Below are 15,465 nucleotides of genomic sequence, written 5' to 3'. Positions count from 1 at the left end.
GAGCCGGAGAAGCCACATGATTTGAGAGTAGGGACCTAAGCATGCGTGAGGCGACCCCTCTACGGTCTTCTGGGAATTGTAGTTTTTTCCACCTTTCTTCCGCTTCATTTCCTGTCTGTAGCCCCAGGGTCAGAGGCTGTAGCCTGAAAGGAAAGAGATCTACTACTGCCCCATCATCTCACTGTATCGAAGAGCTTCAGGGTTTGTTTGGGGTTTCTCTGTCGTCCAGACAACCACCATTTATTGGATGCCTACTGAATACTTAGCATTATTATTAGGCTTCCTGGAAAATACAAAGATTCTTATACAAGCTAGAGAGCCATGGTGCCCTGGAAGGTACCAGGTTTGGAAAGGTGAGAGATATAAGTTCAAGTTCCAGCTCTGGGACTAACTAGCAAATTCGCCTACCTGGGCCTCAATTTCCTCGCTTGTAAATCAATGATAAATTAATATGTGGCAGGGCCCTGGCTGGTGTGCCTCAGTGGATTGAGTGCCGGTCTGCAAACCAAAGTGTTGTAGGTTTGATTCCCGGTCAGGGCACATGTCTGGGTTTCCAGCCACGTTCCTGGTTGGGGACATGCTAGAGGCAACCGCTGATGTTTCTCTCATACAACATGTTTCTCTCCCTCTCTCCCTCCCTTCCCCTCTCTAAAAATAAATAAATAAAATCTTTTAAAAAATAACGTGGTGGGGATTAAATGAGATTTTGTATGTAAACATCTCTGGAATGGATTGTCCTCCCTGCCTCCTCCTTGGCCATCTCCTCCTCCTGGGAAGTCCCAGAGCTGAATGAGATGCCTTTCTTGTTGTTGTACTTCTTGAATTTTGTTCACCTCTTGCTGCCCTAGCAGTCAGTGAGCTCTCTTTACTTCTCGGGGGCTCTGAGTATTTGGACCTGGAAGGGATCTTCCTTTTAGCCTGACTTTCTCTGGCCTCATCCTTTGAGGGAGGAACTCATTGACCCTTTCAGGAGGTTCCCAAACCTGGGCATCAGAATTAGCTGGGAAATATGATAATAAATATATGAGTGTGCAGCCGCTCCTTAGAGGTTCTAGTTCAATGGATCTTAAAGAGTAGTGGGCATATGCCCACTCATGCTGACACAACAAAACCTCTTCTCGTGATTCTAATATGCAGTGATTTTGAGAACCATTGCCTCACATAACAATATTACACATTCATTAATTCATTTATTGATTCAATATACATATTGAGCTCCTACTCTGTGCCAGGCATGCCATAGCCCTGGAAGTATAAGAATAGATTACTGACTGCTGGGACATCAAGCAGCAAACAGGTAACAAAATACAAGTGCAATTACAGGCAGGGACACACCACTCTACTCCCACAAGTCCAAATGTCTGAAGAAGAGGGTGGGAGAAGGAGGAGGAGAGGATGGTCTTGAAGGAGGCAGGTCTGTGAGTCAGAGGAAGAGGGGAAGACAATCCATCACAAAGCAAGTTCACATGCAAAATCTCATTTTATCTCACACTATTTTATTATTGCTTTACAAGTGAGGAACCTAAGGCCCAGGTGGGTTAACTAGCTAATTCCAAGCATTCCCACTTGACCCTCATACCAGGCCTCAGAAGTCCTGCCTTAGCTCTCACCTCCTTCCCTCCCACTCTTCCCCACAAGTGTCCTCAGGCCTTTCCAGCAGGCCTGGTGTTAGGAGTCCCCTGGGTTCTTCTCCTTCCGCCAATCTCTGACCCAGAATCACTTCCTATTTCTCTCCTTTTCAGTTGACCCTGTTATTCAGTTCATCCACTCGCCTATCCATCCATCCATCAGACATTTTCCCCTTACCCACTTTTCATTTCCAGGGTCACACTTACCTTTGACTCAGTTTCCTGCGGGAGCCAGTGGGCAACCCCCTGAAGAACACTGCTCTAAGTCGCTACCTTGACCCAGGACTAAAGATGAGGGAAGGCTGAAGACAAGGCGTCGTTCCGTGCAGCAGCTTGTCTGTACCCCCCTCCATAGTCCCGGTCGGGGGTCCCGGGGGGAGAGGGGCCGCTGAGCTTGAGAACTGCTAATGAAGCCGCAGCCAATTAACGCCCAGGCCAGGGTTGGGGGCGGATAAAATTAGCAGCCGCGGTTGCAGGAGTGAGCTGGAGGCGGGGGTGGGGAGGGTGGGCAGCTGGCTGAAGGGGGCCTTGTTTGCCGGAAGCTTGCAGCGCCGAAGAAGCTCCGCTTTCCAAACTCTCTCGTCCCTTCCTCCACCCCCTCTTCTCAGGCTTCACTCCCTCTCTCCCTCATCCGTCTGCAAACTCAGCGCCCACGAAATTAGGAAGGAAAAGGAAGATCGATGACTCCAGATGCCGCAAACACCGTTCCCCCTCCCCCCACCCCGCCCCCGCCGCCTCCGGGCAGCCCCGCGGAGCTTAGCAGGTTGTCAGCGCTCTGCTTATGATGTTCCTGCATCTCCTTGAATGGGAATTCAAAGCCTTTATACCTCCTCCCCGAAATCATCCCAAACAGCCCGCTAATAGTCCCCTCTCAAGTTTAATTTAATCTCCATCCTCTCTGCAGCAGTTTCCCTCTGCCCACCTTTGGGAGGAAAATCCCCAGTTCAGGGAGGGCTCCTACCCAAGAGTCGTTCTAATCTGATCTGGTCTTGGATAACCTCCCAGGTGCTAGATCCATCAATATTTGCCTCAGTTTCCCCACGAGCCACCAGATGAGGAGGCCCTGATCAGGTCTCTGCCAGACATAAAAACCCACACTGTCTCTCCTGCCCGCCTTCTTTACAAAGGTCTCACACAGACTCGTATTGGAATTCACTTTATTTTTTGTTCCCTTTCCCGTCTGTTGTGGAGTAGAAAAAAAAAAATCACCAAGAGGAAGCAGCCGGAAAGGGGCAGGTGGAGCAGGGCTGTAGGGACTGGAGGAAGGCAGGCACAGGGCAGGGGCCAGAGTCATCGCCTATGCCCAGGAGTCTCCTTCCACTACCCTAGATGAGGGTTTTGGGACAGAGGAACAGGCATACGGCAGGCAGAAGGGAATGGGGATAGGCCGCGGCTTACGCGTCTTTACTGTCTTTACGTGGGGACAGGGTGGAGCAGGAAACAAGAGCCTGGGGCTAAGAGAGTCAGGGTGGGATAAGGGTGTCAGGCCAGGCGTTATTAAAGCTGCTGGCAAAGGGAGTGTCCAGCCCAGCGCCGGGGGCATAAAGGGGCCCCAATGCGGACGTAAGGGACGCTGGGACCGCCTATTCTGGGGCTGCGCTCTTGTTCCTCCACTCTGGGGTGTAGCTGAGGGGGCCGCAAAGGCACTCCCCCTACGGAAAAGGGGACCCACGCCAGCTGATAGTCCCCCGGAAGGCTGTTCCTCTCCGCCCCCGGAATGGAAGGATGGACGCGGCCACAAGAGTTTCGGAGCACAGGGGGGAGTCTCACTTGGGGGGGGGGGGCGGGATTTGGCGGGAAGCTCAGGGCCGGGGCGAGGGCGAAGTGCACTATCCGAAGTAGGGGTGCTCGCTCTGGAAGTTATAGTCTGGGCATACCTTCTGCACCAGTTTGTAGTCAAAGCTGAGGAAGGAGACGAAGATGCAGATGACTTTGAAGGGCTTGGCACAGAGCCACGCGGCCTGACTCTGCGTATGCTCCGTGAAGCATACCTGCGACGGGTCGTACAGGCACGGGCGGTGCTTGCGCGCGCGGTTTGTCTTCTCATACTCCACGTGACAATTGAAAGCGCGTGACTCTTTGGCCCCAGGCACTCCCAGGGCGCCCCCAAGTGGGCCCGCCAGAGCGCCGCCGAGGGTGCTTCCTAACCCCGCCCCTGCGGCCGCTAGCCCCAGCGGGGGCCCCAGCCCAGGGAGAACCCCTTCCAAGGCCAGCGTAGACTGCAGAGGGTGAGGGGCGTGGCTCGGCAGCCATAGGCCCCCAAACTCTACACGTTTGGAGGGCGGCACGATACTAACACTGAGATTTCCCAGGCTGGACGAATTGTGGCGGAAGTATACGCTGAAAGTCCCATTCACGTGGTCCACAATCTTGCCGGTCACCAGCAGTGAGAATTTGAGGGTATGCACCCGGAAGTAGAAGTCCCCCCAGCCAAAGATCTTTTTGGCGCGGGCCGCTTTGATAGACGGCTTTCTCTTGGTGCGCTGCACGGGTAGCGCCCCCGCAGCCCCCACCCGGGACAGTGCCCCGGTGTGGTTAGCCGGCCAGGCCCAGCTCCAGGCGCGGGCGGTGCCCAGGCCGTGGGAAGACTTAGCTGCCTGGAGCCGTTGGCCAGGGGCGCCCACTTCGGCCGCAGCGGGGGGCAGCTCCAAATACTGCGGCCTCCCGGACTCTGGTATCTGTGCACTGACAGCCTGTGGGTGAAGAAAGAGGAAGAAAAAGGGACGCTGGGGTTGTCCCTGGACACCATACCAGGGCTTTACCCGTGCCAGCCCCTTTCCACAGTCACTAGGAAACCAAATGGAATCGGTCAGCCCTCAGTGAGTGGTTCAGGGAGTGTGCATTGGAGTAGACCTGCAGCCCTTTCAAGCGTTGTGGTCTTGGCCAAGTCACTTCACCTATGTAGGTCTCAGTTTCTACGTCTATAAAATAACACTGAGAATCCTTCTGTTCTCCAATGCAGCTGAGAAAGCCCAAGCCAATGTGGATTTGAATAGGGGGACTGGCGCTCTGTCCCTTCCAGCCTGGAGCCTCGTTGGTTCAGAGCAGCAGTTTTTCCACCTTTTTCATCTGTGACACACCAAAAATATATATTTTTTGCCAATCTGACCCCCCCCCAAATGGGTATAATTTTGATTCATTCATACCAGATGGCTGTTGTGTTGGCTGTTGTCATTTTTTTGACAACCTAAGGGAAAACACGTCAGGGCCCCTAACTAAATAGTCACGTAGCGCATGTTTTAAAAATTCTTGGACACACCAGTGTGCCGCGGCATACGGGTTGAAAATCGCAGGTTCAGAGTAATGGGGCCAGGGAGGAGCTAGGCTCAGGCAAGTGAGGCCATGACCCCTATCAACATCCAGCATCAACAAAAAGGTGAAGACCTCCAGATAGCTCTGCGGAGACTACAGCCCCCACCTGGGCCTCATCCTCTACTCCCTTGCGGGGAGGAGCATGGGAAACTAGTAGAGCTGAGAAGGAGAGCAGTGGAGAGACTGGAAGCTGTGGGTTAAGGCTGGGGGAATGCTGTGGTACGCCTCCTGGCTTCCAGTGCTCCTGCTCTGCGGGGGAGGCCGCCTGGTGGTTCTTCCCTGGGCTCAGAAGTGGCAGGAGGAGCCGCCCTAGCTCGCCCCCACCCTTGTGTCTCAGGTGGTGGTGATCTGGGAGACAGCGCAGGCTCAAGTACAAGATAGATAGAGAGGCGGGAGCAGCGGGGCCAGGCCCAGGCCATCAATTATCTGGGGGTGGGGGGGTGGGGGTGGCCGGGAGTGAAGGAGACAGTCGGTCAGAGCTAGAGGAAGAAATATGGAGATGCCGCTACAGCGAGGGGACTGGGAGGGAGAGAAGCTGTGCTTGTCAGAGTGTGTCAGTCAGACTGTGCTAGCTGCGGCTGTTTGGGTGGCCTTTGCTGCCTCTGGGTTCAGTTTGGGGGGAGGGAGTACTGCATGTGTCACTTTGGGACAGTTGTGATTCTGTTAGCCCAGGATGGTTGTATTGCGTGTCTATCTGGAGTGATTGTGTGTGTAGCTATGGTGATGGGTGTATGTCTGCCTGGGGTGGCTGTGCATGGTGATTATGTGTGTGGCCCTGGTGACTGCATGTGTATGGGTGTCCGCCTGCTTGTGGCAGCTGAATGTCTGTTGTGTAGGTCTGTGACGGCCATGTATGCATGCCTGGGTGGTACGTGTGCTTGGTTGTATGTGTATCTGGGTTGGCTGTGTGTGTTAATCTGGGCGAAGCTGTGTATCAGTTTGTGGTAGTTGCGTCTGTGTGACTGGTGTTAGTGGTAGGCCTGGGTTGGCTGTGTGTGATTCTCTGGGTGCGTCGCTTTTCCTGTGTCAGTTCCTATCATCCTGTGTCCCTGTGTCAAGCTCCTTCTAAAGGGTATGTGTCAGTATATCCACAGCGATAGAACAAATGCTCTTTCACCGTGTTCCCCCCAGGAGGGGGGTGCTCGTGTGTGAGTTGTATATGAATGGTCTCTGCTGACGGAGCTCTGGGTAGGTAAAGAGGCCTGACAGCACTGGTGTCCTCCTCTGGGTTGTATACACCCATGTGCATACACCATGTGTCCACGGGGGACAGGAACGGCAGAGTCAAGCCGCTGGGCTAGAAGCTCCACCGCCTGGCCCCATCCCTGCAGCGCTGCGATCCTGGGTTATTAATGCAGCCGCCACCGGATCATCATACATATTTATCGCCCCCCTCATTCCTCCTCCCATCTGTACCTCCTCCCAGCTCAGGTGAGGGGTGCGGGGGCCGCATGAGTGATTGACTCAGACGGACGTGCTGGAGCTGGCAGCTAACACCGTGAGGGTTGGCCTGAGAGGGGCGGGGGCGGGGTGGGGAAGAGGTCCTAGGTCACAGCAGGAGGGGGAAAAGGCCTCCCAGGAGGAAGGGCCAAGGCTCCAGGAAGTGGCCTTGCAGAGGGCAGAGTGGGAGCCCCAGAGAGGGCTTTGGAGGAGGGAGCGTATGAAGCTACAAGGGAAAGTGGAAGGGGGCGGGGGGGGGGCGCGGCATTTGAACTCTGACACCTCATCTCCTCACCCCCCCTGGGCCAACCGCTGCATTTCCCAGGGACTTGTATCTGTCCCCGAAGCGTGCTGCTACAAACCCCAAATGCCTCTGCACCACCCCTGCCCCCAGCACACCCGGCAGCACCCAGAGTCCTGAACCCTGCCTAGGAACTGTGGAGGGCTGATTCAGTCTAGCAGCCTTTCCCAGGCAGGGGCTGGGACAGCAAAGCAGGTTTGGCTCGGCAGTGGGGGGTGCCAGGTGTTGGCCCTCTGATCCCAGACAAATTGCTCTCTGTGCTTCTCTGATCCTGGCAAATCCCTGGGCTTTGGGCACCTGCACCCCCACCAGCCCATAGGAGACAGCCAAGATGAAAGGACAGAGTTGGGGGGCAGCCAAAGCAACCTTGCAGTGGGGTTGGGAGCTCGGACAGAGAGGGGCGAGAGTCTGCGAGGAAACGAGCCGAGAAATGGGAACATGGAATAAAATAAAATAAAATCCTCCCTCTGGCTTCCTTGCTCACCCGCTCCCTCTCCCTCTCTAGCTCTCCCTCTTTTCACTGTTTTTCCATCTCTCTGACTCTCAGCTCTCAGTCTCTTCCTCACTCTTTCTCTAATTTTCCTTTTATGATTCTATTTTCCCCCGTTTCTGCCTCTAACTGTGATTCTTTTCCTCTCTTTTTTGGAATGTCTGTCTTTCTCCAGCTGTGGGTGGGGGTGGAAGTGAGGGGAAAACAAGGTGACAAGGGAGCCCCTCTTTGCCCAGAAGCCATGGTACCGCCTACCCCCACCTTGTAAGACTAACTCGAGAACAGGGTGTTGTCCGAGGAGGGGTCCCTCTCGATCCAGAGCTGGTTTAATTAAGCTAATTGAGCGCGGTGACATTTGCAGAGGGGAGAGGCTAGCCAGGCTGTCGGCTGCGGGGAGGGGGGAGTTGAAGGTGTTCAGTGGCAGACAGGGATGGGGGGTGGGGGGGGTGTACTTCACCAGGCGCCTCCAGGCCCATGCAGGGTGGGAGCAGAGCCAGGAGCGCTGTGCCCCCAAGGCAGCAAGCCCACGCATGGAGGGGAGTTGAGGCTGCCTCTTGCTGCTGAACAAACTCTGCTGGAGGGGGGCGCTGTTTTGGGATGGGACTGCTAGGAGTGGGGGGAGGAGGATCAGACTGCCGGCCCCCCAGCCGCATTGCGGGGCGCACCTCCCCCGGGCCTCCAGACTAGTCCGTCGCTTCTCTCCCGCTGTGTGGGTCAGGCGGGGCTGTTTAAGATTCCTACGGGGGGAGGGGACGGCACCCTGTGGTTGGGGAAGGAACAGTGCTCGGTGCTCCGCCTGGGTTGGGGACAAGGAGGGAAGAGTGTCCTGAGCTTTTGCACCTAGAAATAGGCCGGGGCACTGCAGTCAGGGCGGGGTGGAGTAGCTGGGGTCTGGCTAGGAACGAGGGATGGAGATAGGAGTGAAGGCAGAAGTGGGGTGGACAGGACAGGCCGGGGTGAAGACTGGGACAGAAATGGAGGGGGTTGGGAGTGTGGACTTGGAAGGCATGGGTATTGGGGACAGAGATGAGGATGGAACAAGGGTGGGAGCAGGGATGAAGAGGAGGAGATCAGAAATGGTGGACAGGCATTGGGCAGAGACAGGGATACCGATGGGGTAGGGACCAGAGAAAGGAAGAAGGGACAGAAGGGGATGGGAACCAAAATGAGAGTAGGGGAGAACAGGGATGGTGGATGAGGGATGGGCATTGGGGACTCAAGGAATGAGAAAGGTATGGGACTGGGGTATGCGGGTAGGAACAGAAATGGGGGGGGGGGGTGTTGGGAATGGTTATTGGGCAGAAACAGGGATGCTGAGGGAGACAGAAACCCAGGGGATGGGATGGGCGATATGAACGGGGGCTGAAATGAGAAATCCGGGATAAGTAGGGGAGTGGACGAAAGGGACAGACAGGAGCTGGGGACAGGTGTGGGAGACAAGTCAGAGGAAAAGGCAGAAGAAGGAAAGGATTCGGCTGGGGGTGGGTACAGGCGGGTGGAGGTGCAGATACCTCCCTCCAGACTCGATTATAGTGTGAGGGGGCGGGGACCGCTGGTGGGGCCGGCTCTGCCCTTGGGCCGGGTACCACCTCCCCCTCAGCCCCGCCTGCCCGCCTGCTCTCGGCCTGCAGCGGAAGGCTCACCGTTATCTGAATTTTTATTTTATTTTATTTTATTTTATTTCCCTGCTTCCTAGAGCTGGCGCGGTCCCCCCGGGAACAGCGCCCCCCGCCCCCGCCCCGCGCCTCACTTTATTATTGCAATAAATGTGCCTATAAAGGCGCGGGCTCCGGGGCGCGGTGGGGTGGGGGCGGGCGGGAGCCGCGGAGCGGGGATGTAATTTCCCGAAGCCGAAGCCGGAGGGGGAGTGGGCGGGGTGGAGATGGAGGAGGGGTAGGCGAAGGAGAGGGGGGAGACTCGCCAATTTCCAGCGCTCAAGGCAGCGCTCCCTGCTCTCCGTCCCCACCCCGCAGCTCACTTCCACCCCACGTCCGGACACTCCCCGCTGCTCCCCTGAATCGCTCGAGCCCCAAGAAACACCCCTTCGGCCCGACCCTGCCCTTTCTCCGTTATCTGTCCCCTTCCTGGACCCCACCCATGTGAAGTTGCAGGGCTCTGTCCAAAGTTCTCCATCCCCTGGCCAATGACTTCTCTCTGACCCCGGAGATGCCCTCTTCACTCACCTGGTCTCTTTCAGTGTTATCTCGCCCCTTCCCAATGACCCTGTCTCTGACCCTAGTGACCCTTTTTCACCTTGCTACCCTGTCCCTCAATTACCTCACATCTTCCTCAGTCACGCAGTCCTGTATCTCCAGCTCCTCCCTGGCTCTCACCCACGGACACTCTAGATTTTCTCCAGTGGGCACCCCTCCCATACAGGCTTTGGCCCAAGGGAGCTGTCCCAGCGACCCCCTCTCCTGTGAACCTAGCCCACCTGCGGCCCTGATTACCTCCAAATCCCTACCAACATCCCTGGGCCCTATCCCAAGCTGCACGTGCCTAAGTGGCCCAGCCAGAGATTAGCTGGGGGGCTAGAGAGCGTTGTGGAGGCGAGAGGAATAAGCTGGACAGGAGGCTGGGTCCAGCTGGCTCTGAGACCCGCTGGGGCTTAATCCTTCCCCCCGGGCAGGAACGAGCTGGAAGGCCCCACAGGGCCCCACCCCTGCCCTCCCCCAGCTAATTAGTAATTAGTGATTAGTGATTAGTAACTATTGATCGCCTGCTGCTTCTCCCAGTAGGCAGATGCTTTGGCAAGGAGTGGGGAAGACAGAGAGGGAGAGAAAGAGTCAGAGACCAGACTGTATTAGAGAGATCCTGAAGGAGACCTGGCCCAGAGGGCGGGGCCCCAGGGTCAGTGGGAGCCAGGAGTCCCAGGTCTTGAAAGGAGACAAGGATCCTGCAGCAGAGAGAAGGGAGGAAGAGCTCCTGGCAGGGGACAAGGGAACAAGGTGGGAGAAGGCAGGGTTGTAATTGTGGACAGTTAGGGTTTCCCAAAGAGCTGCTCTGTAAACTGTTCCCCACCAGCCTCTTACCCAGTGTCAACCCACTGCCAGGCCTGGCACTGAAACAGCCCTGACCCCCCCCCCCCCACACACACATGCCACACTCAGATACATGGGTTCATGCTGAGGCTTACAGCCCAACATCCTCACACAAATGCACTCAAAACCACAAACACAGAAACACAATCACAAACCTCAGAGACTCATACAGACAACACATGGGCCGCAGCACACAGGTACACTGGAGATCCACCTTGCGGTGCACACATGTGCACAAGTCATACTCACAAATGCACACTAGTACACATAGATAGGTACTCTGACATACAAACGCTTTTCTACACACACTCCCCATGCACTGTTACAAATACCCTCACACCTACAGTCTGTACACACAGGTAAATCCCTTCTCACATGCACACGGGCTGGACTAAATGGCAGACACACTTCCCCACTGACTCTAACAGGGATACCCTCAGTTGCAGCTCTCACACACACTCAGCTAGATCCCCATCGCTCATGTCCTCATGCTTATGCTCCCTCAAGTCTCTACCAGATGTTTCATTCCCCTTCAGGGGGCAAAGGAAATTAAGCCAGATCTGTCCACAGGGGAGTTTATGTGATCAGGAGAGTGGAGAGGAGAACAGAAGGAAATAGAAATGAGGGGGCAGGGGAGTACCACTCCTCCTTCCTCTCCCCCAAGCCCTCACAAACAGTGGGTTATGGGGCACAGACCCCCTTGCCGTCCTCTAAGGGCAGAGCTGGGCAGCAAGTACAAAAGAAGTTCCAGCTAGTGGAAGCGGTTTCTGTGAAGGGGGCTCCTCGGCCCATCTTCCAGCCCCTCAAGGTCATCAGGCTGGTTTGGGAGAATCAGGGAGCTCAAGCGCCAGCCTCACTAGGCGCCCCTGCCCTGCTGGAGCAGTTGGTGCAATTTGGCTGAGCAGGTGTGTGGGGGAGTCCAAGTGTTAGGGGCAGAGCTACATCCCCTTCCAGACTCTTCAGGGGCTGGGGGTTGGGTACAGGGAGTAGGGGTTTAGGAAGCCACCCGTCTGCCCCCAGGCCAGCTAGGTTACAGTTGGGGTGCAGGAAACAGGGAAGTCATGGGCAGGGGAGCATATTGAAGGAGACAGAGGGCCAGGGCCTAGGTCCCCACTGTTGGACACACAGTGGGGCACAGATGGCTGCACTGTGAAGCAGGCACTTGCACTCATCCCTTCAAAACCAACACCACACAGCATACCAGCGTACACATGCACCTTGGTCCCCAGCACTAGACACCCAAGCCTGGCTGCCCCGGACACATACGTGTACACAGGTGAACACATGCTGCCCCACACACTCTACACCAGCACAAATGAGCACACCATGTACACGAGTTGAAGCCTCCAAGTCAGGAGAGAAGCTGATCAAGTCTGGGCCCCCATCGCCTCGGAGTCCTCGCCCAGGATCCTCAGGGAAAGAATCAGCCTAAGGAAGTGGGGACATGGAGGGGACAGGAGGAGAGACTCCCCTTCCAAACAGCCCCTACCCCTATCAGCCGGCGCCAGAGAGGGGTGTGTCTGTGAGGTTGTGCAGGGGAGACCGTGTCTCCGTGGGAAATGTGATGGGAGATTGTAGCCTAGTTCGGCCGCATCTGTGTGCGTCCGTGTGTGCGCGCGTGTGTTCGGGCGGTGTATGTTCGGAACACAGTGCCCACCTGGCATGGGAACAAGTGCAGAGAAGAGAAGTGCGAAGGCGCGAGTGGAGGGGTGGAAGGACAGACAGCGAGGGTGGCGAGCGAGGTTGGCGCGGCAAGGCGGCAAGGCTGACACCCTGCTGGCTTGTCTGTCTGTCTCGCACTCCAGCTCCGTCTGGCGCACTCGCAGGTCTTGTTTCGTCCCCTCCCCCGCCGCTCCCGGAGCCAGATCCGAGTCGGGCCCCCACCCCTGCCCCTGCCCCTGCCCCTGCCCCTGACCCTCAGCCAACTTGCGCTGGGAGAGCGCCAGTCCTGGATTGAGGAGTCTGTTGTCGGCGTCCCCTACGCCGCACAAAGTTGGGATGCTCAGGGCTGGGGGCGAGGAGGGCTCACGGAGCCCCTCGCACTCTGGGACCTTTGCGTCCCGGACCCCAGTGCTCGCGTTGCAGCCCTGCTGCCCTTACCTTCTTCAGGAGCCACGGGCCAAAGAGCAAGAGAAGCCATTCCGGGAGCAGCCGCATCTTCCCTGGCGGCGAGCGGGGAGGGTGGGTTGGGTCCCGGGGAAGGTCCTTGCCTGGCCGAGGGCAAGGGGCTCCCAGCTGGCGCGCCGGGGGTGGCTGCGAGCGGCGGAGTGGAGGCGAGGCCAGCGGACTGAGCGAGAGGAGCGAGCACGGCGCTGGGGGCGGGGCGCGGGCGGGGGAGAAAGTTGGGTCGGACTCGGGTAGCGGGCGGGGGCGGGGCTCCGTGGTGCTCCAATCCCGGCCGCGCCCTGCGCGCCCCCTCCCGCCCGGCTGGGGGCACCGAAGGTGACTTTCACCCTGACACGCCCCGGACACGCCCCCGGCCCAGGTGTAAAGTGGAGAGGGCGGCGGGACCTGGGATGGTGAACCTGAGAGGCTGGGTCTGTGCACCGACGAGGAGGAATAGGGCAGGGCGCGGGACTCAAGCTCTGGGACAGTGTCCCTAAAGGGCCCAGCACAGCCAGGGTCCCTGGATGCTCCAGGCCAAGGTGGGTCCCTGGGCTAGAGCAGGGTCGGACCGAGGTGAAGGCGGGCGGAGCCTCGGGCGTCTGCCCGCCGCGCAGCGCTGACGGGGATGGATGGGCGCCCCGCGGCTCATTCGGCCGGGAGATGAGAATCATTGATCACGGACGGAAACCCCATCACGTCTGTCAATAGGGCTGACAAACGGCGCCCGCCGCCCGCAACCCGGCCCCCAGGGCACCTCCACGGTCTCAGGACTCCTCTGCTGGACTGGCCGTTCACCTTTGCCCCTCTCCCCCAACCGCTGACCCCCACCCCGCAGGTCCCAGAGCGTCCCTGCGTGGGGGTTGGGCAGGAAGTCTCCCTCAGAACCGCCTTGTCTGGCCTATTGGTGCAATATCTATCCCTTCCTTTTCTCTGCCCTATCTTTCACTATGTGCTCCTCTCCATTCTTGTCCCCTTCTTCCTCTTTCTCTGTCCTTGTCTCTGTCCCCAGCTTCATCTCTGTCCCTATCCTCTCGGCTGTTTCTTCACTGCTCCCTCCTCCCCCTAGTCAGTCTCTCTCTCTCCCTCTCTCTCCCTCTCCCTCTCTCCCCCTGCCCAGGGAGTCTTCAGCTGTCAGCTGTTGCTATGCACTGAGGCTGTGGCTGAGGTTGTGGTATGACCGACACCTAGACAGGTAGAGATAGGGACATGCAGAGAGATAGGCGCAAGCAGAGACATAGAGACAAGCATAGAAATAGAGAGACAGACACATACCCTGAGACACCAAAACACATACACTCGGGTGTGCATGTAGATGTATTCACAGTTGCGCACCATACCATAGAGGTGAGCACGAAGGCAGAGAGTGAAACACATTCATGCAGAGACCAGCACACACTAGAGGCACACTGACACACAGATGGACACACTTGGTTTACACACATATAGGAGCACACATGGAGACAGACAAATGTACGGTTGCACCAAGAGACAAGTACGCCCAACCAGGTACTCAGAGCCCACCCTGCCTCCTTGCCTTGGCAGGGAGGCAAACATTCAGAAAGATGGACACACACATAGGTGTACACTGGCACTGGCAGTCCAAAAGGCAAGCCCAGGTACATACAGATAGATATAGGGATGTGACAGATGCACACACAAAGGATCTGAGATGCAGAGAAGATGAGGCAAAGACAGACAGACAGTAGCCAGGAGGCAGGAACCTGGGTGCAAGTGGGGCAGAGAGGAGAAAAGCAGGAAGGGGCAGGAGTGGCCAGGCCCTGCGCTTCAAAGCTCCAACCAGAATCTTGAACCCAGGTCCCAAGCCCATGGGCTGCTGCAGAAGTGGGTAGGGTAATGGGCACCCCTAGGCCTCGGGTGCCCAGAACAGATGCTCATCAATAGGGTCTTGATCAACTGGAGCCATGACCCACCCAATCTCTCCTCCTTTTGCTACAACCTAAGGTCTCCTCCTTTTCTCTTCACAAACACACACACACACACACACACACACACACACACACACACCCCCCTCCCCTCCTCCCCTCTGTGTCTTGCCTCTGTCCCTGTATCTCTTCATCTCTGTATCTCGTTTCTTTCTGACTATACCGCCTCTGCCCCTGGTTCTGCCCATCTCTTCTCCATCTGTTTTAAGCCCCCTCTGTCATTCTTGCCAAGTGGGGAGTTATCGAGGACTGCCTCCTGGTAGACCCTCTCCTGGCTGTTCCTGGAGGGCAGAGAGAGGATGCTGACTGGAGGGGTGTGCATTCCAAGCCGCAGCTGGGGGCCCCTCTCGCTTTGCCCAGGATCTTGAGGCGACAGGCAGAGAATCAGTGGCTCCCCGGGGGCGCCAGATGCACGGCTGGCAGAGGGAGAGAGTGAGGGGGTGGGGCTGGTGGTAGTGTGGTGGAGGAGCAGGCAGGCGCTGGGGGAGGGAGAGGAGCCGGCTGGCTGAGGGTGGAGGGGGTGTGGCGGAATAGCCCGAGGGAAGAAAGTGAGAGGCTGGGCTGGGGTCCGCCCGCAGGTGCATAATTAGTGCGTGTTGAGGAGCGGGTAGTGCTGGGCTTCTGGATGAACGGCGCTGCAGGAGCGCATACGCCACCTGGTGGACAGATGGGTACACAAGCCTCCCTCTCCACAATCAACAAGGATGCCCCCTTTTATCAGCAGGGTCTCTCAGTCCCGGGCTGGGGAGCGGCTTTGGGGAGAACCGAGACAGCGGAAGGCCTCAGAGCTGGCTTGGAGATAGGACCTCAGGGGACAGAGGGAAGGGGAGGGTTCTTGTTTCTAGAGGTACCTGAACTAGGGAGGGAGGGGGAATGTAAGGCAGTGCTCCCACTTTGGGAATTGGGTAAGGGTTTTTTGCAGCTGCCTTCTCTAAGCTCATATTTTTTATTGGACGGAGAGAGGGGCTCAAACCCTCTGTCAGTGTAAAGCTGTGTGACCTTCTTCAAGAAGCCCCCTCTCTGGGCAGGAAGTGAAGTATACTGGGGATCCCTTTGCTTGTAGCTGCCCTTTCCTGTCCACCCCTGGGATGTCTGAAATGATTGGTGAACTGGGTCTGTTGGTAGCCATAGGGCCTGGCAAACTGGTTTGCCCTGCTCTCCTTCACTCCAGGGCCCTCCCTTCTCCTGAATCCAGGGTTCTACT

The 15,465-nt window shown here is 57.1% G+C and overlaps 1 protein-coding gene across 1 annotated transcript; it reads right to left on the bottom strand.

Moving 5' to 3' along the window:
* Positions 1 to 3,457: 3,457 nt before the first annotated feature.
* On the bottom strand, positions 3,458 to 12,369 carry NXPH4 (neurexophilin 4). Its single transcript, XM_054579982.1, has 2 exons — positions 12,313 to 12,369; positions 3,458 to 4,321 (listed from the first exon to the last, which is right to left on the bottom strand). Exons 1-2 carry the CDS (start codon positions 12,367 to 12,369, stop codon positions 3,458 to 3,460), a joined length of 921 nt encoding a protein of 306 aa, XP_054435957.1.
* Positions 12,370 to 15,465: the final 3,096 nt, after the last annotated feature.

The sequence above is a fragment of the Pteronotus mesoamericanus genome, unplaced genomic scaffold (assembly GCF_021234165.1).
Source record: "Pteronotus mesoamericanus isolate MK-2021 breed Mesoamerican mustached bat unplaced genomic scaffold, CSHL_Meso_final contig_56, whole genome shotgun sequence".
Classification (NCBI taxonomy): Eukaryota; Metazoa; Chordata; class Mammalia; order Chiroptera; family Mormoopidae; genus Pteronotus; species Pteronotus mesoamericanus.
This window is presented reverse-complemented; position numbering and strand designations above follow the sequence as displayed.